This window comes from Pelodiscus sinensis, chromosome 25 (assembly GCF_052426305.1).
Source record: "Pelodiscus sinensis isolate ZL-2025 chromosome 25, ASM5242630v1, whole genome shotgun sequence".
NCBI classification, from domain to species: domain Eukaryota; kingdom Metazoa; phylum Chordata; order Testudines; family Trionychidae; genus Pelodiscus; species Pelodiscus sinensis.
The window spans coordinates 5,676,043-5,702,041 of record NC_143076.1 but is presented as its reverse complement, the minus strand read 5'-3'; the positions used below and the strand labels follow the sequence as shown (position 1 = coordinate 5,702,041).

Genomic DNA, 25,999 nt, shown 5'->3' with positions numbered 1-25,999 from the left:
AGCGGGGACAATTTTCCCCGCCATGTCTGGTGGGGGCAGGGAGTGAGGAGGGGGCAGAATCTAGTGAGGGGGGCAGTTGCTGGGCGCCAGGCTAGGGGGGTGCCGGGCTGGGAGCGAAGCGCACGCTGCTCAGACCCATGTGACCAGCAGAGACCCGGGAGCTGGCCGTGTGATGCCTCCCTCTACACAACGGAGCCGAGGCAGCCAGGCTGGGGGGCAGGAGCAGCCACTTTAAAAGTCAGATTGTTCCCCTGTGCCTGGCTCTGCGGGGGGAGATTTGATTGGAGCGGGGGCTCCGGACAGAGGTGAGTGCACTGGGATGGGGGGACTCTGGGGGGGCCTGGGTCTGAGGCAGGGGGAGTGCACTGGGATGGGGGGGGGGGGGGGGAGGCAGTGCTGGGGGGAGGGGGGGCCCTGGGTCTGAGGCAGGGGTGAGTGCATTGGGATGGGGGGACACTGGGGGGGCCTGGGTCTGAGGCAGGGGTGAGTGCATTGGGATGGGGGGACACTGGGGGGGCCTGGGTCTGAGGCAGGGGTGAGTGCACTGGGCTGGGGGGACACTGGGGGGGCCTGGGTCTGAGGCAGGGGTGGGTGCATTGGGATGGGGGGACACTGGGGGGGCCTGGGTCTGAGGCAGGGGTGGGTGCATTGGGATGGGTAGGCTGGGGGGGGCCTGGCTTAGGGGGAGGGGTGGGTGCTTTGGTGGTTAGTGTGTGGTCCCAAACTGGAGGGAGTGGTGCAACTTTTGCTTAACAACTTTGGCTCCCCCCACCTTTTTTTTCCTCTTTATGCTTAACTTTGGTCTCCCCCTTTTTTTCCTTGACAGAATTTTTTCCTGGTGCTTTTGTTTTCGTTTGTTTTTTTTTTGGGGGGGGGGGGCAGTGTTTGGTATTTTTTGTTAAACCCTCTGGCAACCCTATTTTGTATTGACGTCAGTGAACCAGACAGCCCCTAACCTCAGTGGGTTCCAAGGGGCCAGAGCAACCCCCTACCTGCAGCAGGCAGGGGGCTACGCCAGCCCCCAGTGCTTAACCAGAACCGATAAGCATCACCCATTAACCTTTCACATCCCTAGTCTCCATGCTGGGCCCTGTGTACTTTGTGTGCCCTGCTGTACCTTGTCCACAGGGCTGTGGAAAAACCATGCTCGGTGGGAGGGTGCGATGGAGCAGGAAGGGATGGGCCCTGCCGGGAACTAGAATATGCAGCAGTAAAACCTTCTCCTTGTTTGCTCAGTTTCATCCCACTTTCCTGGTGTACGTTGCTGTCTGCTAGCTGGATGCCTCTCCCTGCTCCAGAGGAGCTCTGTGTATAGTTGTGGGGGGGGGGGGGGGAAATATACGTGGCTTGTCCAACCCTTTGAGTCCTGCTAGGAGGAAAGGCGCTAGTAGGGATGTAAAACGTCATTTAAAAAGGTAACTGTGTAACTTAAAAATCTTAGTGGTTACACACGCTGCAGGCTCTGTAGCTGGCTCCCTGGGAGCAGGCTGGCAGCCCTTTCAGGCCAGCTCCTGGGGAGCCACAGCGTATGGCCTGTGTGTGGGGGTGGCTGGCCCCTGCCTGCTGTGTTCCCCATGGGGCTGGAGCAGCCCCTCACCCAGGGCAGGCAGGGAGCTGCTCCAGCCCCTCCCAGTTAACCTTTTCCATCCCTAGGTGATACAATGCTGGGAAAGCCATGAAAGGTCTCAGGGACTGATTCAGGAGGCCGGGAGACCAAGCAGCGAGAGGGGGAAGAAGGGATGACAGAGAATGAAAACAGCCAATGGCAGACTGAAGGCTTGTGGCAGATGGGGGGGGGGGATTATGTAGAACACTCTGCACTGACTTATCCCTGCGCCTTTAGTAGTCAGTGCTATGCTGGTAGCCGAGGACTTCTGCACATTCCACTCAAAGGCTGAAATCCTGGCCAAATTGAAGCCAGTAGGAAATTTGTCACTGACCTGAGCCAGGTCAGGAATTTACCTAAACTGCTCAATTCCATTTTCTTAACTGTGTTCTGTTTGAGCCCTGAATCTTCCCTTTCCGTCCAGCTCTCTCTTGAAACAGCCTCCAGTGGCTTATTAATCACACGTTGTACATTTCTATAGTGCCTACTTCGCGTCCAAAGCACACAACTACGACTATCATCTGTGCATCGACGGTGGGCAAAGAGAACAATTCCAGATGTTAGAGAGTGAATTAAATTCTTGTTTCCTTTTATCTTATCTGCCTCATTAATTTGGACGCAAATGTCCTTATTTTGCAAGCCACTTTTGGCCATTTTTTGGAGTGAGTCCACCCTATCAACATGAGCACATGGCTGGAGGAAGCGTTTTGCTGGTATTGTGCCAGTTTGTCAATGCTCTTTAATTGCTGCTTTTAACCTTTAGTGTTTGCACTGAGATTGATTTTAAATAAACATGAGATTAATGGCTGGCTGGCCCAGCATTTAAGGCCAAGGGTAGCTTTTGTTGTAGGGGAGCTGGTCCTTATTGAAGCTGGCTCAGAGGATTTCTCACCAGGGAGCAAGTTTGTAACAGTAGGAGTTATGAGCTGGGCTGTTCTTATTCCCGTTTGTTTATTTGTATAGGCTATCGAATCTTGGCTGTGGAACTGACATCCAGCAACAAGAAGCCCGTGGTGCAGGAATTCCAGCGTAAGTGCTATGAGGGACTTGTCAGGTCTGCATGCCAGTTCTTGGTCGCTGTAGATTTGCATCAATCCCAACAATTGGGAAAGCTTGTACATGTCTCTGGCTACATGCAAGGCAGAACTAAGGCCCTGAGTTCCAGCAAGGTGTTCAAGCGTGTTTTTACATCTCTCCCTGTTTAGCAAAGCACTTAAACTTCAGGGCTCTGCTGACGCCCCCTGGGAAAATGTTTTACTCGCGTCTCATTGAACTCATGAGCACTTAGATTTATCCTCAGGCACATGCATATGTGGTAAGCACTACCGTTCTGGTACTCCTTACAGCTGCAGAAGGGGTTTCCCCATCCCTGTAGTAAATCTAGCCCCTTGACAGACACAGTAGCTTGGTTGTTGACAGAATTCTTCCAGCGATCTAGCAGTGTCTACACCAGGGCGGGCTTAATTACAACTTGCAGGAGTGTCAATGTTTTGCACCCTGGAGCAATGGTATCTAGTTGGATTTCAAGTTTCAGGTGAGGATCAGGTCTGAAGTAGGGCCTAAAGAGCAGGTAAGTGCTGCCTTTTAGAAGTGCCAGGACACAAGCACGGGTAATGCTCTAAGAGGTTGTTCTGGGACAGCGTCTCAGAGTACACCAGCAGGACCCAAGCACAGGCCAGAGTCACGTTGTGATTTGTAAGACAGAAGACGGGGCTGTGGGAGATGTAACTCCTCTTTCCCATCCTACTGCAGGAGTTACCCCCTCTCCACGCCTGAGTTCCTGTTCTGTAAAGTGGAGATGAGAGTGTCTCCCGTAGAGGGGCCTGGCTGCTGAATTCACTCAGGTGGGAGGGGTGGTGGAGACATTGAAGCAGTCTCTCAAATGCCGGTGTGGCCGCTATCACCGAGACATGGCTCCGGGAGAGAATAGTGACCCTCGCGCTCCATCTTGCGTGCTCATTCGCAACTGAGCCAGTGCTGGGCGCCTGCTCGGTGAGGGATTCTTTGCTATAAATCAGACACCATCATGCCAAAAGTGTTCTTTGCTCTCAGAGCTCGCTATTTGCATTGCGATTATTTTCACTGGCCGAGGTGCGTTTTCCCCCAGAGGTTCCAGGAACCCAGCGGCATTCCTGTTCGTGAGGCAGATGAAAGACGGAGACTTTGCTTGATGGGCGACATCTCCCAGTGCAAGTCTGCCGAAGAGCTCAGAGCAGAGGGAAAACACAGCTGCTCCCTGTTAGTCTCTATTTGTTTTTTTTTCTCTTAGGTGTGGAGCTGTCCTGCATCATTAAATCCACCACAACAGCCAATCCGAGGATCGAGTGGAAGAAAATCAAAGGCGATGACAAGACCTATGTGTTTTTTGACAATAAAATTCAGGGTATGAAGATGTGTTCCCCTTTTGCCTCTTTCTAGGAGGGCAGGGATTCTGCTTCTCCTAGTTATTTCCGAAACCCTTGTCGCTCAGCCGAGGGTCAGAACTGAGGGAAGCCTGGACCCTCCTTCCCTGCGGTCAGACCTCAGCCGAGTGGTCAGCAGTGAGGAGTTGCAAAGAGAGCTGTTGTGAGAATAGAAGGGGAACTTTGCATCCTTTAGGTGGGATCATTTACTGGGTGAAGAGAAGGTGCAATTAGTTTAGCCCCCTTAGTCTTGGACCCTGGGTCCGTTAATGTCCTGACTGTTACAAAACCAAGCTGAGCAAGGCTGTCAGGACCAGACTTTTCTTCCCTTGTGTCCAGTATGAAACTTGGAAGATCTACCGTCGTCTCAGATAACACTGCTTGCTGGAGTAATCACTGGAGTGCCACTTCCCACTCGTTTGGGAGGGGTTATGTTAAGGTATCGCCAGCTCTAGGATCTGGAGAGTGATCAGGATTGGAAATCCATTCTCTGGCTTTATGGCTTGCAACAGCTGTTAGGCTTTCCCATTCAGATTCTTCCCCTTCTTCAGAGCGATAGCCCTTGCGTGCATTGGTGGAGGGTGCAGCTGGAGATGCGATCTGTCCTGTTCGTCTCTCTGCCCCTCTCCAGGAGACTTCGTAACTCGGGCAGAAATCCTCAGCCGGACATCGCTGGTGATCAAAAACGTCACCCGCATGGACACTGCCACCTACCGCTGCGAAGTGGCAGCCCCAGATGATGAAAACATAGCAGATGAGATAAGCATCCAGCTTACAGTGCAAGGTATTGCCGATACTGCTGACTAAACAGTGCACCGTGTCTGGTTCCCAAGACAATCAGCCTTCTGTGCTGGGCATCCCCTCTGGAGGGAAAGCAGCCCCGGGTATGCTAGGTGGGGTCCAGCTGCTCTGTGCTGCAAGGGGGCACTGGCCAGCACTGTATCCCCTAGGCCACGCGGCATCTTTATTGTCAGGGTGCCCCTTATTCCTCCAGTCCCGGGGCCTGGGGCGCTGCACGGTGGTGGGCAGTGTGATTCACATGTTTTGTGTCTCTTCCTCCAAGTGAAGCCAGTTGCTCCCAGATGCAGGGTCCCAAAAGCTGTGCCCGTGGGCAAAACCGCCACCCTTCACTGCCACGAGAATGAAGGCTACCCGGAGTCCACGTACAGCTGGTACCACAACAGCGAACCTTTACCGACCGACTCCAAATCGAACCCCAAGTTCCGTAACTCCTCCTTCATCCTGAATCCTGGAACGGGCACCCTGGTAAAGCTCTTGGGGAAATGGCTGAGTGCTGCTGCTGGGCTGTTGGGCCGCCTGGCGGAAGGAAAGGGGACCTGCTCTTCGTGGATGCCCACATTAGGAGTGGCCTAAAGAGGAGGCAACGGGAGCAGATTAGGTGTTCTAGCCCCTCGGGGCTGGCCGAGTCCAGCTGGAGGATCTGGGGGATAAGGATGTGAACGATTAACCCAGTGGTTCCCAAACTTTTTGATACTGGGACCAATAAACCCATTCACAAGATTTTGGAGGTAACATTTATTTGCATATTCATTAATCAAATGATGAATATACAAATAAATTGTGTCGCTGGTCTTACCTGTCCTGCGGGTTGTTCCGCCCCTGCGCCTGGCCCAAGGCCTGGCCGACACCGGCTTCCCCGGCTGCGTCCAGCGCTGGGCGTTCTGCTTCAGTGTGCGTGGCACCCGGCCTTCTCCCCGGGTCCTAGCGCCCGCCGGATCTAGCCCTGCTGCCTGGGAACACGCCTGGCAGAGATGCTGCGGCGGCGGGCGCTCTCCCAAGAGGGTTGCGCTCGGCCATGCAGGGTGCTGTTCCCCCGTTACGCAAATTAATAGGATCGTGCACAATAATCTTTCTAAGGACAGGTATTTTTTTCCTATAGTACTGGGCCGCGGACCCCACTTTGGGAAATGCTGGATTAACCCATTACCTGGTAAGCCTCACCCTGAACGCAGGAGGCTTACCAGGTCAGGTTAACCAGCGGGGGCTGGAGCAGGGGGCTGCTTCGGTCGTCCACGGCAGCCTCTGTCCGCGGCGGGCCCAGGGATGGCAAGCAGGGCCGCTCTAGTCAGACTGGAGGCAGCCCCCCACCCTCGGTGTCCTTCAATCAGTTAATTGGTTAAACAATGAAATGGGAATTTTCATCCTTACTGGGGGAGGAAGGACTCTATGGGAGCCGAAGAGATGACTCTAGAGTGGCCAGAGACCACTCTTGTGTGGAGGGAGGACTGGCATAATTCCCCCCGCCCCCCGCACTTTCCTCTCTGTTTCTAGTGAAAGGGTTCCCATAAGAAGTCAGCGCTGTAGAAAAGGAAGAAGCAGTGTTCCTGGCCCTCAAAGGTCTCTCTCAATCGCTGTCTTCCCAGGGGAAGTGTCCCAGGTCCAGTTTGCAGCCTGTGTGACTAAGGGAGATGTTTTGCTCTAAAAGAGGTGACACTAGTTGCTTGTTGGGGCTCTCTTGGGTCTGTGCAACTGGAGTATCTCCAGGCTGCAGACCTGGCAGCACGTTCTGCTCCCTGCAGTCTTTGATGTGATCAGAAGGCAAGCAAAGAAATGCCTGTCTATATTTACAGCCTCCTTTTGTGGGTCATTAAGGCCGAGCCCTCTGGCAGCTTTGGGTGTAGTGTAACACGTTTGTGGGCCGTGATCCCGACTCCTGTCTGACATCATGCTTCCTCAAACAGGTCTTCGCTGCCGTGCAGAAGGGTGACGCTGGCCGCTACTACTGCATAGCGACGAACGATGTCGGCTCTGCCAAGTGCGAGGAGCAGGAGATGGAAATCTGTGAGTGGATCTGCCCACCTGGAGGAAGTGGTGGCTGTATAGTCAGAAGCTCGGCAGCGTTGGGGAGCCGGTTCCCGTTGGTATCTCATGCAGCATCCAGTCTGTTCGTGGCTCTGCAAGCTTCAGTGCGGACGTGCCTCAATAATTCCTGGATTCCCGCAGGCAGCATGGTGCTGCACAGGCGGATGAGGCAGAGCCGTGGCTCCTGGCATCTGAAAGTCTAAATAGCAGCGGGGGCCAAGTGTGGGCAAGAGCTAGCAAAAAAGAATTGCTAATGGAAGCCAGGGAGAGCAGATTGGCTCAATTAGTTTCACAATTCCAGAGGTTCCTTAGCTGATTTGGATATTTGATTCTACTCATTAGAATTAATTATGTTTCTTACGGTAGCGCGTAAGGCCCGCCTGCTGCTAGGCACAACCCAGACCCGGAACGACTAGCAGTGCCTGCTCCTACGAGCATGTAGTGCAAACAGACCTGTCAGACACAGGAGTGGAGGGAGGGGGTCTAACCAACAGCGAGCAGTCTGATGGCAGCAAAAGACACGTTAGCACCGTGGTTTTACGGACAGGGTTGGCGTAGTGCGGCTGAGACGAGGGAAGAGAATGGAGGCGTGGAGGGGGCAGGGCAGACGAGGGGCTAGTGTGGAAATGAAGAGTCTTTGGTTACGTGGGAGCTGGAAGGTGTTAACGTCCAGTCAGAGCAAACGTATTGGTGTTGCTCTGGCCAAAAGAGCACGGTAAGAATAGAAGGGCAGCTCCGGCAGCGTGAGGGTCGGTTGCTCGAGTATGATCCCTAGGAACGTGCTCAGGGCAGGTAGCTCTTCCCACTGCTCACAACTGCTGTTTTTAAGCAAACTGGCTTGATCTGAGCTAGCAGGGGCACATCTGCTTGGGCTGGAGATTGCACTTCGCTCTCCTCCAGAGGAGCTGGAAGGAGCAAACAGCCAATCAGCACAGGCCAGAGAAAGAGCACTCGGAACCGTAGGACGTTCTTGTTCAGAGGCGTCTGCTTTGGCTGCTTCCACCAGGTGTGGGCTGTGGCTGGTGCCGCCTGGTAATTTTCCCTTGGGTCTACAGTCGGGTCTTTCTTCGAAAAGGCTCCCAAAGCACTTGACTAACTTGAGCTTCTTAACAAACGTGCATTCTCAGTCCAGGTGCCTTCCAGGAGGGACGTAGGTATCTCTGTAATTGCCCAGGCAGGGCCAAGAAGCCCTGGTCTAGTTGAGAGTACAGACGATCTTTGGATTACTCCCTCATGCTCTGCAACATCACTGACATTTGCACACAGTGCATGTTACAAACCTTGGCCTCCTGAATCATAGCTCTTCGCTATTGCTGCACACCTGTGCTGGTGAGCAAGGGCAAGAGGTGGCCCAGGCTGAGAGCCGGCGGCTATGGGATGGGAGGTTGGGAGCTTTGCAATGTTAGTGTTTATTCCTGAATCCGAGTCGCACCTTGGGGTTAGTGAAGAGGAGTAAAAGGTGGGGATCAGGGCCTGGTGTGTAGAGGATGGAAGCAAACACAAAATACTGGGCCCATGCTCATGTAATGGATAGGAAGAGACTACTGGTGGGGGTTAGGAGGAGACAGTCTGGCCAGGTGTGCGTGGAATCTTGGGGGTAAAGGTTTCATGCAAGCTAGTGTGGGGGGGAGGGTGGAAGACTGGGTACCTCTGGGGATCAGTGATTGATGCCTTCTCTCCTCTCCAGATGATCTTAATATTGGTGGAATTATCGGTGGAGTTCTAGTGGTCGTGGTGGTTCTGGTGCTGATAACGCTGGGCATCTGTTGTGCCTACAGAAGGGGTTACTTTGTGAATAACAAACAGACCGGGAAAAGGTACGATTAGATTTGCCACCTTCTCTCCCATACTCCTCTGTCTTTCCTAGCATACGCTGTAGTAGCAGGGCCTGGCACCTGCTATGCTAGAGCACGGGTCACTGCCTGAAATGCTTCTTATTTCCCCAATTAACTCTCTAGAGCAGCCCAACTCCACAGGTGCTCTCTGAAGGCAGATCTGCACAAAGAAGTTGGCATGCACAAGGGCTAACCTTGACACGTCTCGTGCGATAAGGACGGCTAGAGGAAGAAGCCTTGCTCTAGTAGTTTGGCACTTTGCACAGAAGCGGGGGCTTAGCCCCGCTAATTCCCAGCCATCCCAGCTGCATTTACACACGAGCTTGGCAGATGCTTCTTTTGATCACATGCTGCTGGCATTTAGAAGTCAGGGATTTACTGAGCAGAGCTCATTGTGTAATCAGGCCATGCTCAGGAAATGTGAGAGAGCTGGAAGCACACCTCTTACTGGGTACATCCCAGCACTTCCCTTTGGGATTACAACAGCCATCTCTGAGTTGATCCCATCATTGAGAATTCACAGACAGTACAGAACATTTAAGACTGCAGCATTATGGGAGCCGAAAGGTCAGAATATAAATAGCTTCCAAGATGAGAAACAGAATGACGTTTTACTCAAATTCCGGGATTGCGTAACCTCTGATAGAAGCTGCATTGGCCCATTTCAGTGTCAGATTTCAGCAAGAGCCTGGCCCCCTGTTTGCAAGAGGCTCCGCCCCCTATTTAAACATGACTCCAAGTGGATGCATGCTGGGGAAGCAGGACTTTAAACTAGAATTTTCTGATTCCGCTAGTTTTGTCAAGCACCCCATGCAATAAAGGATTATCAGTAAACCTGCCAGCAGGCAATCAAGAGTTTAAATTTAATTGCATAGTAATTATCAGAGGAAATTATGCTGCAGTGGCAAAGAAAGACACAGCAGTGATCAGAGGGAGGGAGGCTGGAAAACTAAAGTTCCATTCATAGTTGCTGTGGTCAGAAGCATAGAGACGGCAGAGACACAGTTGGCACCTTCTCCCCCTGCATGAAGGGCTCCTGTAAGGAGCAGGAGGATAGTTAGTAGGGAAAGCCCAGCTGCTCTGAGTGGGGAAAAGGTCCAGGCTGGCTTTAAGCAGAGCTCGCTGTGCCCAGTTCAGTTTTCATTTTGACAAAAAATACTTTTAATTGTCCTTCCCACCAGAATATTAACACCACACACCACCACCAAAAACATCCCTTCTGCTTTGCAATCGCACGTCTCATCGTCACAGGAATCAGCTCTTTTTCCCTTATTTCAGCTACAAGACTCCAGCAAAACCAGATGGTGTTAACTATATCCAGACAGACGACGAGGTAAGCTCAGGGATGGAAACAGTGTGCACATTACATCTTCCCTTTTAGATCTTTGAAGGGGCTGGGGAAGGGCCTCCCAGCTCAGGAATCACACATCACCTAGGCTACATCTACACTGGCACCCTTTTCCGGAAATGCTTAAAACGGAACAGTTTTCCGTTATAAGTATTTCCGGAAAAAGCACATCTACATTGGCAGGATGCTTTTCTGCAAAAGCACTTTTTCCAGAAAAAAGCCCCGATCGTCATTTTCGCGATCAGGGCTTTTTGGCGGAAAAGACTACTGTGCTGTCTACACTGGTCCTTTTCTGGAACAGTTTTTCCGGAAAAGGACTTTTGCCCGAACGGGAGCAGCATAGTTTTTCCGGAAAAACACTGACAATTTTACAGTAGATCATCATTGCTTTTCCGGAAAAGCAAGCGGCCAGTGTAGACAGCTGGCAAGTTATTCCGGAAAAGCGGCTGCTTTTCCGGAATAAGTGGCCCAGTGTAGACACAGCCCTAGGGCCTATAGTTACTCTCCAGAACAGAATTTCTTCAAGCATGGGTCGGACTTAACTTGTGACATGAGGACCTAGGACTAAGAGGAAGGACAACAGCTGGGTTTTCCTTGGGAAAGGCTTGGTCCACATCTCCACTTGCCAGATGTTCTTCTGGTGATCAATCCTCTGGGGTTTGATTTAGCAGGTCTAGTAAAGACCTGCTAAAGCAAATGCTAAGGGCACCCCTGTCAGTGCCAGTGCTCCTTGAGGTCACAATGAGTAAGGGAAGTCAACAAGAGTGTTTCTCCCATTGTGAAACTGCTCCAGAAAATCAGTGCAAGGTACATAGATTCCAGCCAGACAGTTCACATAGCTGAAGTTGCATATCTTGCATCAATTTTTTCTGCCACTGTAGACCAGGTCCTAATTCTTGTACACTCTCTAGCGTAGGTCCTTTCTATGAATGATGGTGTTTAATCCTGAGAGTGGATTATAGCTTTATCAATCACGTATACTCTATTAATCAAGTCTGTCCAGGACAACACCCGTACTAGGCAACTGCCTGTCTTCAGGGACACCCCCAGTGTATCAAAGACAGCTCTGTTCTAGTTTAAGTAGCTAGCTGACTGCCTCCCATGGGATGAGCTTTTCTGGATTAATCAGACAGTCCATACTGGTGATGTAAGAGACTAGTGTATTTCATCCTAGGCTTCTCCTAATCTTTCTGTGGGCAGGGACCCCAAAGAAGCAGTGGGAGAGAGGAGAGGAAGTTTCTGCATTGGATGGGATCATTTGAAAGGAAACGTTAGGAGCTGGGTATTATGGGTGGACACTCGTCCTTACCAGCTTCTACAGGACGGAATGAGACAGAGGCCCAGATGGGACTTTGGGGGGAAAAACAAGATTACACAAATCACACCTGGTTTGCAAGGGTGGATTTGGGTTGGAGAGAGCGGACAGGAAGGTACCAGGCGATCCGTGGGGAATTTTGCTCCACCCGTTACTCTTTCATTGCAGGGTGACTTCAGACACAAATCGTCATTTGTTATCTGAGATGCCAAAAGGAGATTGCAAAGCATCCCGAACAAGTATGAAAATACCTCCCACAGGAACTCAACGCAAGAGCAAAAAGATGAACAAAGTGCGCTTGGAAGAGTTTAGAAAACACACAGACTTGACTTTTTTTTGCCAAAGTTAACACCACTCACTCCAAACCTCCGAACTCAGTCTTTTTCCTCTCCCAGAGATCCCACCTGGACCACTTAACACCTCCCCTTGCACTGAGGAGCGGTTACCCTCCCTAAGATGGAGCATTTCCCTCCGCAAAGCTGTAGCCTTCGGAGCTGCAGATGCTCCTGGAACTGCCTTCTCCCTGGGGTGCAACCAGAATGTCCAGGCCAAACAGGGGAGAAGCTTTAGGTAAATGGGCATCTTGACCCAATAGACAAAAGGTGCTGATGTGGCAATAGATTCTAATCAAGATTCATCTGCAAAAGAGGAGAATCTTCTGCATAGCAGCTCAATGTTTAGGCTTGGGGCAGCCTTTACAGCTGTAACACTATTGTGCTGTTACCAGCTCCGCAAGTGAGGGTTTCATGCCCTCCCTTGTGTAATTTTATCATTAAACGTCTGCTAGGCTGAGCTGTCAGAACTACATTTCCACAGAGCTCCTGAGCATGAGCCACACAGGCTACTGAATTCATTCACTGGCCCCAATTGAGCATGTAGCGTGGGCCTCCGATGTTTGATTTGTGGGATTTAGGCACTCCAATCAGGGCTTGATTCTGTAGATGTGGAGATGGAATCTGCATCAAGCCCACAGTGATGGGTGAAGATGTAGTACAAGCAACCAACTGCTTTGAAGTTCTAACCCTTTCTGCAGCAGTGGTGAATTCCGGTTTCCCTGCCCCCTCGCACGTGCAAAGATTGCTTTTGTTCAGTTTTACGTAAAAAACCTTCCCTGTATGCAGGTAGCTTTTAATTCCAGTTTGCACCAAGCAGGCTTGCCTGTTGTGTAGCTGTTTAAATATTTTTAAGATTCTTACCCTGTAGAATCTTAGCATTAAGATCTCCCTTTTATGACATTTAAAGCCAAAACCACTTTCGTGAGCTGATTCTCACAATAGTACAGAGATGAATTCAAGCTTTTCTATAGACGCCGTTGATTTTGTAAAATTCTGTGTTCTAAATTTTTGCAAAGATATATTTTGATTACTTCAGCGAACGTAGCATTTCTATTTAAAATGTAAATATGTTATGCCAACAGTGTTAAATAATATAGTTATTTTTTTAAATACAAGTCCTTTTTAAACGGCAGCCAGGAGCTCAAATGCTGCTACAGCATGGCAGTATCAGAGCATATCAGTATTATTGCAGAGTGCAGCACAAGCAACTTTACCAAGTGTGGCCAGAGAAGCATCCTCTTTCTCCCAAGCTAGCTTCAACATTTTCCTTGCCAAGAGAGGTCTTATAGGCTATAGAGTCACTCAGGGATCCTTTCTGTAAGTTTAAGGCAGAAGTTAATTCAGTTTTATATTTCAAATTACTGTTTTCTTGCAAAAGACCAGTGCCCATTTGCAAGAGTTATCCTGTGAAGATTTTTGAATTCAGTTCTGACCAAGTGACAGAGTGACTAATGGTTGCCGAAGATCAATCTCTCTGCGAGTTCTTTAAGCTCATTCAAAATCTGGCAGCTACACCATCTCTTGAGAATTTTTAGATTGCATAGCAAGGGGTAGGGGGCAGATAGCTCTGGAATTCTGAAAGCAAAAAGCTTGATAGAAAACTGCTTTCAAGACGTTAGTTATAACTTCTTAGATGGTAGGTGCTACCACTTTCTTGTCTTTAAAGGGATCGTATAGAATTCCTTGCATTCAGAGATGTACACTTATGGCATTGGGCAAATGTTAAATGTAGATGCAACACTAGAGCTGTTCAGTGCTGTGATTGAAGAATGGATTTTAATGTAGCATAATTTAGTGTTTTATTTCAAATATAAATTGAGTTGTCTTACCTTTTGATGCATACAGTATTTTGAATACTTGACAATTTGGACTGTCAGTGTTATTATTTTTATTTTTTTGTTGTGTTCTGTATTAATCTGCCTTGGACTTTCCACCACATATTGAGTGATTTTTGGGGGCCTTGCTGGACATGCCATTGCTGCATTTATTTAAATTTAGTCCCAACACTTCCTTCACTTGCTTTCAAAAGCAGAGGTATAGATGAGGTAGCAGTAATATGGGTGTGCTCTCCAGAGGGTAGGGACACCTCACAATTGATTTACAGTTACCTTTAAGATGTGATCTTCACCCAAACTGGGTATTCCTGTCTATTGGCTGAATTTTGTCCCTTGAGAATGGGATAATTTAACACACTTTACCCTCCAGTTGTATCCACGACTCCTTTTTTTTATATTGCTTATAGAACATTAAGATGAAGAGAGGGAAAAAAGCTTACATTCATAGCTTCTGGCATTATAGGGAGTACCATATGACACTTTTAACCTTTTACCAGAGGCAGGATTTCTCAGCTAGCAGACTCAGCATGCATGGTGAATATGACAGATTTATTTTTCAGCTCTAAAAATGTGACAGTGGCATCTCTAGTGGGATAAAAGGACCCTTCCCCCTCCAAGATATAACTCAGCCTATTTGATTTACAGAACTTGCTGTAAATAGTTTAATCTGCAGGTTTGTACTAATGTATTACATTTAACTTGCCAAGAATGTTTTACATACATATCTAGGTATTAAAACATCCTTGTACTGTTTTTTTTTTAAATTCTATTTATTCTAACCTGTGTTTGTTTTGAATTCAGTGTAACAGGAAAGATTCCTTCTGTTTTCTGACAGATTGCTTGTCTACTTCATTTGGTGACTTACAAAGAAGTTACAAAACACATGTAAATACTTAAATCATTCGGTTTATTGTGGAAAGTTTTTCCACCTCCATTTCTTCTCTTGAAGAGATGGATCATTTCCCATTGTGTTATAGCTGATTATGGTCAAAGACAATTCAAGAAAACTTCTGATAAGTTTTATTTTTGATCTAGCCTCAGTGTAATTTAAAACGCATTGCTTTCTTACTGTTTAATATACCTAATTAATTAGGGGGAGGAATGTTGGATGAAAGCATAAAAAAAGAAGGTAGTCATACTCAAAACCACTTGGAATTTACTCAGTACATCTCACTATATTAATTCAGATTAAGTTCTTTCTTAAAGCAGAATCCTGAAAGTGACCACAATATCAGTAAGGTTAAAATGGAAGTTGAGTTTTGCCCCTCTCCCGGTTCAGTTTTTCCATTTCTTTTTGTGCTGGGGCAGTCCTGGCCTTATTAGCAAAGTAGTAAATGCTTATGGAGGGCTGTAGCAAAATGCACTGTCACTTCAGTTTTGGAGTTTGAAATCTTCAGACAGTTATGTAATGCAAGGGTAGGGCAGCAGTTCTGAAGTTGAGCAGCAGAAGAGCTCAATCACGTACACATGGGCATGAAGAAGGCTGGTCTTTCAACCTTAACTATGCAGTTCCAGCCGTCTCACTAGTGTTTTGCACAGAACAAAACAGCTTTTTTGTACTGAGCTCTAAAATTCAATATGACTTACCATCCCCAGTAAAACATGCAGCGCCTGTTTTCAGTGAAATGAATAAGATCATGTTCAAAATCTGCCGTTCCGACAGCTGAAGCTGTACTGAATGCATGAGTAAGTCATGCCAGTTGGCTGATGGTAGAGGCTTTATTTGGCCTGAAAAACAGTGATAATAAGAATTGGGACATTGCAAGCAGCTGCTCCTAATGGGTGGGGATTCCCACAGGAATTCAAGTATTCATATGGCTGAGCGCCCCAGCTGTTGGGGTGACTGCCAGAACAGTAGAGCTTCACTGTAGGCATGAAAGAGATGAAAGCAGGGGGCAAGAAATAAGGCAGTAAGGGGCAATTGAGGCTAGTGGGAAGATTGGCACAACCAAGCCAGTTTTCTGGGACAGGGTAGTTTTGCTCACTGCGTTTGCATGCCTAGAATTTGCAGCACGGGCAGATTGAACCATAGGAGCACTTTGATTGATTGGCTGCAGAGGGAGCACCTGGCTCTCATAGTTGCGTGCAATCAGCATGCACCTCACTTCACATTCCCTTGCTGGAAGTGTGTGTCACGTTTGTAATACCAGGAGGAAAAAACCGACGGAAACCAGCAGAATCTGGCAACCCTGCACGTAGAAAAGAGCAAAGTGTCTCACTGGCCGTACAGAATCCTAGCGGGCCACATGCGGCTGTTAAGCTGCAAGTTGCCCATCACTGAAGGTAAATGCAGTAAGGCTAGAGATTTTAAGTGAAAATAGTTTCCTTCTATTAAAGCATGAAACGCTGAGAGGTGGATGGAATTTGTTCTCTAAACATTTATTTTTCATAAAATTATAACAGCTGGAAATAAGAACTTGTTCCAAGAGTAAAAATACTCCATTCAGGAAAGAAAGGAAGGCTGTAATATATACATAGAATTGACTTTTCACCACGCGTACATCCTTAATAACTTGAAATTACATCAGATTTGCAGGTACAGTAGTTTCAAGCTATTCTATATTTGTAGAAAATGTGGAAACTGGTGTATTATGAACAGGGAACAGCAGGACGCCAAGAGGCTGATTGAAGCCAATAGCCATTCCGGTCATGTATGGTAGCAAGCTGTAACAAACATACCAGTCTCAACCAAGCCAGTATTCCTAATGGCTCCATTTAAAATGGACTAGAGCTCATGGCCAGGACAGCCTGACATTTCAAAATGGGCAAGCTTATAAATTCTGTGCAGTGAACAGCGAATCATTTCATACAACAGCTTAGTGGCTGCTGTCCTACTGCAAAGAATGTCGTTAACTGCTCCAAACTCACCACTTTATAAATCAAAGCAAACTCCTCCTGTGTGTGCAAATATCCACATATAAAAACAAGGCGGGGAAGGAGGGACACCGGTACACGCAGTGATACATAATTATAGCTGTAGAAGCAAGAAGAATTCATGGTCAACATGATGAGATGCTATACAAGAGTGTTTCAGAAGCACACAGTGTGTGGATGGGGAAGTATCAGTTGGCTGGTTTGAGGGGAGCTTTCCGCTGGGATCTCCTTAGACTTGGAACGGGACTGCTTTTTCTCTTGGATGGAGATTCTACCTTCCACTGACGAGGCAGGGGCCCTCTACAGAAAGGAAACAACTGTTTATTTTTAAAGACACTTGTATTACTTACAGCCACTGGTAACTAGGGCCTGGGCTAAACTTACGGCTTATCAGGTGACATCAGACAGAGAACATCTTTTTGTTGATCTTGGGATCCTTTTTTTTCTGCAAGTGACATTTGAAAGTTAAAAATGCCCATTGGATTTTTTTTAAAAGTTAGGAGCAGGAAAATAACTTGCCTTCAGCTGAAGCAGGTGTGTGTGTCAGGCTGATGTAACTGACCCCAGCCCCAAAGGTCAAGTTATCAACGGTCTCTGAAAGAAACATAGGCATCAGCAGTCAGCTTGTAATACGGCCATAGGGTAAGACAGTGCGTTCGTACCCAACTCAAACAAGCACGCATGGTTCTTTCTGGCCCACTGAACCAGGTATCAGCTCATCTAGGTACAATGAAGGCAATGCAATGAGACTGGTCATCCGCCCTGCCCACAGACAATTTTACACCTGCAAACGTTTCCTTCACACTGTGTGCCTGAGAGTAGGAATCGCACCCATGTCCCTAACCAAGGCAAACCCCATGTAGTCAAGTCATAGCCTGCGTTACTATTTCCAGGTTTGCATGTGCTTCAGGAGGAGGAGAGAAGCACATGCTGTCAAGTGAATAAATAAAACTCTACTGATGTTTAGCTGAAAACCAACTTCATCTTTAATATTTAGGGAGGAAAACACTTAGGTTCCAGTTGGTTTGAATAATTGTTAATTGAAAACTAGCAGCATTAGTAGCACCCCTCCATTTACTACTGTTGATCTCTAAGCTGCAGCAGTCTATGGAGGAAGAAGCTGAAGACCTGGTCATTCCAGGCCATTCCAAGACAAGAGTCTACTAGAAGTATAGTGTGCAAGCCTGTGTCTCAGCTTCAAAGTAACACACGTGTTCACAATAATCTGGTTGTCACTACAGGTTGGAGCTCTCTGGTCTGCCACCCCCAGGACCTAACGAAGCAGCCTTGGTCTGCAGTGAAGCCAGTACTAGCATGGGGGCTGGGAGCTGGTGGCAGCCTCTGCCCAGGGCTGGGTGCGGGAGCTTTGCGGGCTGGGGATTGCTCCGACGGGCTGTAGCATCCCCTGGCTTGGCGTCTGCTTTAGTCGGTTAACCGGTTAAACGTTAGGTCAATCTAATGTTTAACTGACTAACAGATTAAGTGGGGTTTCACATCTCTAGATATCACTGGTGTTTGCATTTACATGTGAAATAATCTATTCTGTGCCAAGGCTTCTTATCCATTTTCACTGTCAAGAGCAAGCAGGAGATGAGAAAGACCCGAGGGTGACAGACTGATCTGCTAGCCAGAAGAAAGTCTTACAAGATACAGGGATGAGAGATCGCTCAACATCTGAAGTCGGAAGTGATTTACAAAGAACCGCATCTGCAGGAGTTTTACAACCGATAGACCAAAGGAAAAAACTATTCTATTGATCCTCTTAACAACCAACCAGATCCAGTGCCATCATGCAGACAGCTCAGTACAGATGAGCTGAAGCAGCAGTAACACAATGTACAGTGTGTGTCACTGATGAGAATGCAGGCTGCCAGAAAACAAAGCAGGAATTTAGGCCTGGTCCCACTGGGGATTAACATTCTCCCCATTTTATAGCATATGGCTCTGAAGTGGAGCAGAAGTGCAAGTCCCCGAGAGATAGACATGCAGCAGATGGAGGATTTCTGCTCCGTAAAGCATCCCAGTGGTTATCTTATCTGCAAAAAGCACTGAGCGTTCGGGTCGCGCAGTGGACTGGTTGATGTTGATCACTAGACAGATGGAACTAGCACAAGAAAGTGGAGAATACACAAAGATAAGGCTCAGATAGTCTATTAAATGCACCCAGTTGTCTTGCTCGGCTTCTGCTCACATGTGGAGATCAGACGATTGCATATGTATGCAGCTAGTCTGCTGCCTAAATGGCCATGTGTGACGGCGCATTGGGGGTTCCCCATCTCCTGCACCCCGAAATGGCACAAACAGACTGCACCAGCCGGTGGAATAGAGGAAGTTTATTGCCTCTCCAGGGTACAGCACAGCACAGATGTAATCTGGTCACAGAGCTGGGCTAGGATGCCTCAGGCCCCCTTGAGATGGGGGAGACTGGGCCCCTAAACTCCAGTCCCTGTCCCTAGGCTGTCTCCTCCATGCTCCCAGACAGCCACCAACTCACTAACCCTCTTCCAGCCCTGCCCCCCAGCCAGGGCAGCATTCCACCTTCCTTTGTTCCTCTCCATGGGGGGTGTCTGGTTCAACAAGTTTGACATTACCTTTGCATAGTGAGGCTTTCCCTGCTGGGTCTTGCTCCAGACAGCAGGGGTCACCACAGCCCAGCAAGTACCCCCACTACGTCACACCATGTTTATATGGGAACCCCACTTTTGTGCACCCTAGGTATTTCTACACAACTGCCACCAGCATCCCCAATTCAGCCGCTGGTCAGTTTCAGCAGCGTCTGAATCAGGGACAGCTGGAGTGCTGCCGGGTTGGTCCCACAGCCCCGAGGGGCAGCGCTACGGGACCTACTCGGCAGCGCCCCAGCTGCTCTGCCCCCAGCATCCCCAATTCAGCCGCCGGTCAGTTTCAGCAGCGGCTGAATCGGGGAAGCCAGGGGTAGAGCAGCTCCAATGGTCCGGCTGCCCGGAGCACTTCCGGGTTCCTGACGGTGCCGGACCATCGGAGTTTTACTGTAATATTTCATGCTCCAGGCCATATGAGGGGTTCTGGAGACGTACTGCCCACCCAGCGACTACCCTGATGGTCACCTACAAAAGGCTAACAGGAAGTGGCCTGCCACGTTTCGCACTCTCTCTGCACACGCGTGCCTCCTTCTGATGATCAGAGAGATTAGGCTTATTGCCATAGGCCAGTCGGATACTTCTAAACGCCAAAGAAATTAAGTCAACTGCCTTTTATCATCACAAAAGGGTCTTGCATAAGACACAGGGACTCAATCAGAAATGCCTCCAATAAATGGAAATTTTTCAAGGACACGTTTTGTGAGGCTGTAATTTAGCTGCCACAGACATAATGGGCAGAGACACTTACTAGTGACCTGTGTTTCAGAGTTCTCCCAATTCATTGCTGCTATAGTTTACATTGCTTGTCTCCACAGCTGAGAACAAAACAATTATTGCTTCCCCCACACTCACTTCAGCTCTTATCTAGAGAAGAGTGCTGTCTGGGAGAACACTTCACAGGTTATTAATACCACTTTATCAGATCCAAGCCAATTGTATAAACATCTTTCCGCTATCACAGCTTATCTCTGAAGACGTTGATGGACTAGGTCTCAGCTGAGTCCTGAACTAGACTCTTCATCAAACAGAAGGCAAATGTCTGCCCTAGCAGGTATCTTTTTTAGTGTGGCAGAATCTACAGTGCTGAGCAGAGCAAGATGATCACAGGGAGCTGTGCTGAGCAGTAGCACAGGCACTGTGGCAGATGCAGGTCAGTCTAGGGAGCATGCCACGCAGATGAGCCAGAAATAGTAGGGGAAACCACCCCCCACAGCACACAGTGGCCAAGAAGTTAGGAGAGAAAAAAAAAGCAAGCAAGCATTCCCTCCATTCAGTAGCCAGAAGTACAGGCCTTATCATACACTGTCTCCACACTAGCATGTCATGCTGTGACTCTCAAAGACTCCCTTGTTTGGCACTGTTGCAATACAGATATACAATAATCCGGAGAAAAGTGGCTCTTTACTAACTAATGAAAGGTTGACTACGGCTGCACTACAGTCGAGGCTAAACTGGTGCAAAGAAGGAGTTCTTGGGCAACTTGAAATGTACGGAGCTGGGCTACTTACGGTCAGGAGTACTGATTGCTCGGCCCACCAGGGAAACGTTTGCTCCAGTAGACTGTTGGTTTAGGCTACACAAAGACACTAGAAGTAACAAGAAAATTAAAAAGTTAAGGACAGAAAATTCTCCCCAACACAGTTCTACAACCACGCCTCCTGCTCACAGGTCTAAACCACCAGGCGGCTTCCACACTGAACCTGCTCTGTAGCATGCAAAAGCCTGCTGTTAGCTGCTTACCTTGCTTGCTGTCAGCTGTGCTTGCTGGAGACGGCGAGTGCGGCCTTCCTCCCACACTTCTGCTGCGCTGCTTGTTACTGGCCTCCATGGCTTTCTTGGCAGAGTTCAGGATGGCAAGCGTGCTCAGGGACATCTGTCTATAAGGCAAAGGAAGCCACACTCTCCAAGGGGTTCCTTCTACAAGTCACTCCCAATGCGATACATTTAGGGAAGATCTTGCTCACTTCCAATTCACTATCAAACTCCCAGCAGTCTCTGTAACACACACACACACACACACACACACACACACTAAGACTATGGTGACTAATAGGGTCTACTTACTGGGGTATTCACATTGCCCACCTGAGAAAAGAGAAGATGCCTTGACACACTATTTAATGCCCACCTGCAGAGCACCATTCTAACCAACTGTACAATTTGAAATCCATACCTGGGTCTAAACAGTTGCTGCTTCAAAATGCCAGCTCTGGGCGTAGTAAACCCAAACGGAGCAGGGCAAGCAGGAGACCCAGACAACGAAGGCCGTCTCCCAGCAACAGGTGAATGGGCATTGTTGTTCTGGCCATTAGGAGGCACTGCTGTGTCTGAACTTGGGGATTCCTATGGAAGAGAAGGGGAAATGATCTGCCAGAATTTCATTATTTTATGAATGTAATTCATAGGCCTGTCACAAAGACACCATGTCACGCTATGAATCCAGTGTGTCTGGTTAAGACATGCCCAGGAGCCATATCTATAGCCCAAGATGTTCAAAAAAATCACTTGTCAATCTGGGTGTTCAACCTGACACATCTAATAAAGTGGCCTCAATTTCAAGAGCAGGAGCTGAAAGTCAAGTGCCTTTAAAATGTCTTGTTATGTAGCCAAAAACTGAGGCGCTAAGGATCACTCATTCTGTCTGAAAATCTTGACCTACAACCGCTGAGGATATATGTAATCGAGCCACGGTTGAATTACTTCATTAAAGAGAGTTCAGATCAAATGGTGTAACTTAGGGAGATGGATCCTTGTCACAGGAGCTGCAAGAACCACTGCTGCCAGTTCCTCAAAGCCTACTGAGAAAAAGAACTTGACCAGTTAAGCGAAGGTCTGGCCACAGCCAGGAATTTTAGACTTGCAGCAACAGTCCCCCTAACTTTTCAGGCTGTGCACAGGAAGGTTTTCATGAGTTTCCTGATTTTATGAACACTAGGAATAAGGCAGATGTGAACACACAAGGGTTCAGGGTTCAGATGTACACCCCTGAGGATAGCTTGCAGGATTGTTCTAGTACATGGGAACACTAGAACGTGAAGTTGAAACTGACTGGGTATTTTCAGGGTGGAAGCAGAGTAACACACATGGTGGGGGGGAGGGATAGCTCAGTGGTTTGAGCATTGGCCTGCTAAACCCAGGGTTGTGAGTTCAAGCCTTGTGGAGGCCATTTAGGGATTTGGGGCAAAAACTTGTCAGGGATGGTACTTGGTCCTGCTGTGAAGGCAGGGGACTGGCCTCAATGACCTTTCAAGGTCCCTTCCAGTTCTAGGAGATAGGCAATCTCCATTAATTTAATTTTATTTATGGTAAATAACACATTAGACTGTAAGTTCTGTTTGAATTCATCAATGTCAGAGAGGAAAGAGTTTTTAAAATTGTTATCGATGTCTCTAAAAAAAATAAAGCCCTGCTCGGCAGGAACTATAGCAGTGAGAAAGACACAGAAGAACCAGTCAAAGTACCATACATGGGCTTTGTAATGTGATTTATAGCTGTAAGCTGTATGGCTACTGGCTACAAGTGCAGCATACACCTAGTTCTGGTGGACGCCAGTACCTGGATTGTGTTCAGGACATTGGTGACCTCTATCTGACCTTCTTCCCTCTCTCTCTCCCTGGCCAGCTGCTCTTCATATTTTTTCATGTCATACTCCAGCTCTGCGGCCAGCTGCTTGTCCACTGCAAAGAAGTCTTTGATTTCATTCCGATAATCTTGCATCACTTCCTGGAAGGCGCAACAGTTAATTTACTTTGACTTCCCTATTTCAAAATCTCTTCTTACCAGCACTTAACATGCATGTTCACATCACAGCTCTTGAAGTTCAAATGGAAACGCTAGTTGGGACAGCACAACTGTTTGTTTAAATGACAAAGTAGGTCTAGCAAAGAGATCTGCTGCTGATCATAACTGCTATGAACATTGAAAGTTTCTGCCCACTCCACGGAGAGAAGCCTTTTACTTAGCGTAGTACACAGCCTTCATCTGTAATCCCATCACCACAGAGCAACCGGACAACCTGGCTATCAGAAAGGAACAGTTTACCCGATCAAGCGATACAATGTCATTTCACTGGGTTTCAAAACATCCTTCTATGGCAGCTTCAGGTTGAAGCCCTGCAGTGGGACTGGGATCCTGCAGGTTCCATGGGACCCTTTGCCATAATAGTGGGCACAGGAAAAATGTACTTATGTTGTGGGCAGGATTGGATGTTGGGCAATTTGCTGTAAATCACTTGCCAGTTTGTCATAAATAGAATTTCAGCAATCTGAAGTAAAGGGTTTAATACTTTAATTTTAGTAAGGGATAAAAAGAGATTTGATGTCTATTGTAACAAGAGTGAAAGTGTTTTTACATGGTTTAAGCAAGATTAATTTTATTCTTTTAGTGGTTAAAATTGTGCCTGAATTTCATGTGTGCATGTATACAAAAATATACAAACACTTTTTTTTCTTTAGTACCATGAGAGGAATCTGTCTCTCGTGTGATCGGTCAGATCTAGGGTTTTTGTGGGATATAAATAAAAGGAACAACGTAGATACTGCGAGGCAGGATTAAAATATAGACTTTGGGTTCTACTTCTGGCCACGAGTCCAAATTCTCAATCTGGGAGAAAGACACAAGTCTTCCCTTACCCGCAGATAGTTCATGAGGTCTCTCAGAGCTGGAATCCTATTCTGTTCCAACAAAGACTTCAATGAAGTTATTATTGGGATGATGTTTTCTATGAAGTTCTTCTTCTGAACCTGTAGTTAATAAAACACAAACATTTAATATACAAGAACAAGAGACAAATAACAGCACACCGTGCACACATCCCACAGTGTGTATGAACACTGTGGTTTCACTTTTATGCTTGTCCGCATCTGTTATTCTAATGGAAAGCTGCAGACAGCTGCATCAAAACCTATCATTAACTTCAAATGCTTCATACGTAAGAGTGTCTTAGAGCCAAACTGAGCCATAGAGTAACTCAACTGACTTTAGAAAAGTTCTATCAGTTTACACCACATCTGAATTTGGCTCTTGAACTAGGGAGGAATCGTTTAAAACACATCAGTCACAAAAACTGCAGGTACAGTCTAATTCAAATTGATTGTTCAAGGAAACCTCAAAAAGCCAGCATGCCTTTGTAGGACATTTTCATTTTGCGACATGTGCTGCTTGCACAGATTCACCAGATCATAAGGACTGTATGGACATAAAATGTGGGGAGATGGGTGGCAGTCCCCACTATAGATCAATGCACTTCAGATTCACCCTAGCTGTAGGTTTAGATTTCATTCGGTGCTGTGCCCATTCTTCCCACTCTATGTCAAGTGATACTCACTTGTGAGATGAGTTTCTTTTGCGCTGCTTGCATGACAGCATTGGCCATGGCCATTTCATCCTCATCTGGCTGGATATCTTCATCGGGTTTAGCTCTCATAGCTGATAGTTTGATCTCTTTGCAGCTAAGGATTTCAAATGTATCGGAAAGCAACCCATTGGCTTCCATGTCCAGTGGGAGGATGCCATCCACGAAGCATGCTGTAAAATATTGGGAGAGATTTTTATTCCCAGAATCATGTTAAGCCAGGGCAAAAGGGTCCCTGTGATGCACCCAGAGGCTAAACAGATGCAACTGGCTCATCACTGGATTTGTTTTTACACTGCTCAATCTGTGCCAAAAATGATGACCCTACCTAAGATGTTCAGGCTGATTTTAGAAGTGATGTTGAACCTTTGCTCATCAGTAAAATGCTCAAGCAGGAACCTGTAGATCTGCATTCTTTTTCCTTTATTATCTTTCCCCTTCAGCGAAAAGAGGTTCTTCTCCCTGAGTAAATGAAGACATTTTAACTCCAGCCAACAAACATACATGGCATTATACAAGTAACAAGACTTCAAATCTGGCAAGAAACATTTGAATGCCACCTTAAAGGTCTAAAAACCGGCTGCATAACGTACACACGCAGTCTATCAGAAGTTTCTCGTGGAAGGTGCCAGAAGGAAGGCAGAATAGTGTTCGTTTAATGGGAATTATTCTTAGGGTTTTATTGTTCATTGCCACATACTCTAAATGACCATGAAAACTCTGCTCCAGGCCCACAACCCTTGCTGCATTCCCAGCACCACACTGATATTCACATGCAATTCCTGCTAAATATTCACTGACCGTTCAGTCTGGGGGAACTTGTTGTACTTCTCATGTTTCTCATAGCCATTGAAGTGGAAAATGCACTCGATGAAGTGTTGGGAGAACATGACTGGGTTCCTCTTCAGTAACAAGTGCACCAGGCAGAACTCCCCAAACCTGGATACAGGGTTGAAAAGTTAGAACCACCTCAACAGGACACGTAACGATTTCCCTGCCACATCAGGGCCTTGAGAAAGATGCTGAACTATTTACTTCATGCTCCATTTTCCCCCATCCAGAATTATGCTGAAAAGCTTTCAGCATCTATGATGCAAGCTTACTCAAATTATAAATACAAAGAAGCTCAACACAATTAAGAGGGAGGGAGAGAAATAACTTACATGAACCAAAAACCAGGCATAACATTGCCAATGACTCTTTAAGTGGTCTACGAGCCTAAATCCTATTTTAAAAAGTGACAGACACTTTGGAGACTAAGGCCCAGATTTTCAAGATACTGAGTCACTGCTTCTCCTAGAATCACAACACCTAGCTGATTTTGGCTCATACAACACATTTTCAAAGGGATTTAGGCACTCAGAATAATCACAGCTTTAGCCTGGACAATGGTCAGTTGAGTAGGCAGTACAAGATTTTGTTACAAACTGAAGGCTACTTCATGCCCCTCTGCCCGGTACACAAACTGTTGTGGATCAAGAAAGTTGTTTGAACAAACATTTTAAAATGTTCTGGAAGCCCAGTGACCTTGGATTCTGTTCACTGTTAAGATTCATATTTGACTATTGGTTTGGCCACAGACAGAAGAAAAGAGAGGAAAATGGCTTGCGGTTAGGACACTTGACTAGCAATCAGAACAGCTAGGTTTAAAG

At 47.4% G+C, this 25,999-nt stretch overlaps 2 protein-coding genes across 2 annotated transcripts in view; one reads left to right on the top strand and one right to left on the bottom strand.

Moving 5' to 3' along the window:
- Positions 1–14,252, top strand: part of JAM3 (junctional adhesion molecule 3) — a 51,840-nt gene extending 37,588 nt beyond the window's left edge. The window contains exons 2-9 of the mRNA XM_075916412.2: positions 2,570–2,635; positions 3,876–3,989; positions 4,640–4,792; positions 5,072–5,274; positions 6,711–6,810; positions 8,519–8,648; positions 9,945–9,999; positions 11,498–14,252. Of these exons, the coding sequence (XP_075772527.1) occupies positions 2,570–2,635; positions 3,876–3,989; positions 4,640–4,792; positions 5,072–5,274; positions 6,711–6,810; positions 8,519–8,648; positions 9,945–9,999; positions 11,498–11,533 (857 nt within the window). The 3' untranslated portion in view covers positions 11,534–14,252. The remainder of the gene's footprint in view (positions 1–2,569; positions 2,636–3,875; positions 3,990–4,639; positions 4,793–5,071; positions 5,275–6,710; positions 6,811–8,518; positions 8,649–9,944; positions 10,000–11,497) is intronic.
- A 1,605-nt stretch (positions 14,253–15,857) lies between these two features.
- NCAPD3 (non-SMC condensin II complex subunit D3) overlaps positions 15,858–25,999 on the bottom strand; it is a 53,937-nt gene continuing 43,795 nt past the window's right edge. Inside the window, exons 25-35 of the mRNA XM_075916399.2 lie at positions 25,149–25,286; positions 24,676–24,809; positions 24,321–24,520; positions 23,626–23,736; positions 22,550–22,717; positions 21,168–21,337; positions 20,735–20,871; positions 20,503–20,580; positions 16,893–16,967; positions 16,758–16,818; positions 15,858–16,673 (exon numbers count right to left, since the gene is read on the bottom strand). Of these exons, the coding sequence (XP_075772514.2) occupies positions 16,562–16,673; positions 16,758–16,818; positions 16,893–16,967; positions 20,503–20,580; positions 20,735–20,871; positions 21,168–21,337; positions 22,550–22,717; positions 23,626–23,736; positions 24,321–24,520; positions 24,676–24,809; positions 25,149–25,286 (1,384 nt within the window). The 3' untranslated portion in view covers positions 15,858–16,561. The remainder of the gene's footprint in view (positions 16,674–16,757; positions 16,819–16,892; positions 16,968–20,502; positions 20,581–20,734; positions 20,872–21,167; positions 21,338–22,549; positions 22,718–23,625; positions 23,737–24,320; positions 24,521–24,675; positions 24,810–25,148; positions 25,287–25,999) is intronic.